Here is a 2,248-nt window from a genome sequence, read left to right as displayed (position 1 = left end):
CTGGGGCTGCCCCTTGGGCTGGCAGGGAGCGGGGCCCGTCTCTCCGCGGGGAAGGTGCCTTTGGACCCCTCCGGCCGGGTCCCTGCCGGGTGCAGGGGGGGAACACGGGGGGCGACGACGCAATTAGCGGGGGATGTGGAGGGGGGGAAGCGGAGGGTCCCTCCCCAAAACGCCACCACGGGGTTTGGGGGGAGAAAGCTGCTGGTTTTGTTTAGTCTTCGACACAGCCAAAAAAAGAACATTAAAGGCATTTCTAGATTTCGTTTCGCGTTGTTTTTTTTTTCCTTTTTTCCTTTTTTTTTTATTCCCATGCTCTTAATTTTGAAAAAAAAGTAATCACAAAACATAACTTATAAAACAATATATATACTGCATCCTTATCCACAACAGCATAATTGAAACATCCAGCGTAACTTTTACCACAGGTGTGAAATACACTGGGAAAGAAGTACCGTGTGCATTTTATATTATGGTTCTTTGTCATCTACAGGTAATAAGTATCGACAAAAATAAGCAACAAATATGCCTGCAATTAAACTTCATATGCGTTTTTATGCGTATTGATAAAGATCATATTTATAATTTCCATGTTTGTTTTTTTTTTCAACAAGCACTTGTTAAAGTATCTACATTTACATAATAACACCTTAAGATAATAACACCTTAAGATTTTTTTTTTTCCTTGTTTTTCCTTTGCAGTTAGAAAAGCAAGGAAGGCTTTCAGCTTTGCTAAGCAACCTTTCCGGACGCCGAGGCTCGCTGTTTCTCTAGCAGAGATGCAGTATCTGGATTCACTTCATAACAGACCGTTTTTCCTCTTTTTTTCCCCTAGTCTTTAAGAGGGATTTGGGGTTTTTAATCTTTTTTTTTTTTTTAAGAGAAAAAAAGCCTCCTGTATTTAAATAAGGATGAATGATAATTTCATTATCAGGATAAGACTTTGAATGGGGAAAATGCTGAACAGTTTTCGCATCGCTGGAGGGTTTCTGCGCTCTCTTACAAGCGGGGATACTGCAGTCTTTTGGAAAGGATGAAGAGGTAGGAACCTTGAGCTGCTTAGTATCAGGAATGACTGGATTATAGCTTCCAACTAAAGAAAAAACATCAAGAATCATGCATTTTAAAAACAGTTTATTCAACGGCCAAGGACAACGTTCCGGCACAATGCAACGGTAGATATAAATATAACCTTATATAAGTGGTTGACCCTTGTCATTATTATTTTTAATAGTTTCATACCTAATATTTTAACCATTTTTTCCCGCAGAAGCTACTCTGCGAATTATATTTTTTTCTTTCCCCCCCCCCTTTTTATTTTTCTGTTGTTGAGTGTGATTCTGTTTCTCAGTGGTAAACATTAACCAAACTCTTCCCGTGCGACAAGCGGCCAAGAACCGTCCCACCAGCTCTTACCACCGAGGCGCCCCCCGCCCTTCGCCGCCCCCTCCGCGGGGAAGCGGCCGCCTTACCAACTCCTGTGCAAGTTCAAGTAAACACATACAACCCGCATCATCCAGAGAAAAAATTGCAACTCATCCATGTACCAGATTCCGGTGTCTCTTGCAAAAGTTTTCTGGTCCATTTACGGTTTTTTTGACATTTTTTTAATTATTCATTTTTAAAGAGCTGTTTTGTTGGTTGCGTTGTTGGTGTGCATTTTTTATTTTTTTTTGTAGACAGTCGAAGTCCGCGGAGCTTTTGGGGTTTTGTTTGGTGGCGTTTTGTTTTACTTTATTTTTTTTTTCCCTTTCTCATTTGCTCGGGTTTTTGCTTTTAATCATCGTCGGGTTTTAATATGCATTTTTTTTTTTTCTTCTTTTCCGTTAAACGTCGCTTTTGCTTCTGCTTTGCTTTGTCGGCGGTGTTCTGTCGGAGGTGGTTTGTGTCAAGTCCGTCAACTGTTGTACTGACAGGCGTTTAGACTAGAGCCGGGGCTTTGCAAACTGCTGTAGCCGAAACTGGAGTGCTGCTTTGATTTCAGTCTGAGGCTGGCTAAGCGGGAGTTGCAAGTGTCCCGGTAGACGCTGTAAGGCGAGCCCGGTGGCCCGTAGGGACAGGCCGGGGAGGACATGGCCGAGTTGAGCGAAGAGCCGCTGATGTTGTTGATGTTGTTGAGGCCGGAGTTGGCCATGCCCGGCACGGCCGAGTGCCCCATGCTGGACGGCATGTTCATGGAAGAGATGCTGCTGGGCGCCGAGAACATGGACTGCGAGGAGAGGGGGCTCATGGAGTTGAAGAAGGTGAAGCT

The 2,248-nt window shown here is 43.8% G+C and overlaps 1 protein-coding gene across 1 annotated transcript; it reads right to left on the bottom strand.

The window, feature by feature from the left end:
• Window positions 1-1,855: 1,855 nt before the first annotated feature.
• LOC104270990 (pituitary homeobox 1) lies at window positions 1,856-2,242 on the bottom strand. The gene has a single exon (XM_009865524.1). The coding sequence runs from the start codon at window positions 2,225-2,227 to the stop codon at window positions 1,895-1,897; it is 333 nt and encodes a 110-aa protein (XP_009863826.1). The 5' UTR covers window positions 2,228-2,242; the 3' UTR covers window positions 1,856-1,894.
• Window positions 2,243-2,248: the final 6 nt, after the last annotated feature.

The sequence above is a fragment of the Apaloderma vittatum genome, unplaced genomic scaffold, assembly GCF_000703405.1.
Source record: "Apaloderma vittatum isolate BGI_N311 unplaced genomic scaffold, ASM70340v1 scaffold28342, whole genome shotgun sequence".
Lineage (NCBI taxonomy): Eukaryota > Metazoa > Chordata > Aves > Trogoniformes > Trogonidae > Apaloderma > Apaloderma vittatum.
The sequence above is the reverse complement of the archived record's forward strand: the minus strand, read 5'-3'. Positions and strand labels throughout refer to the sequence as shown.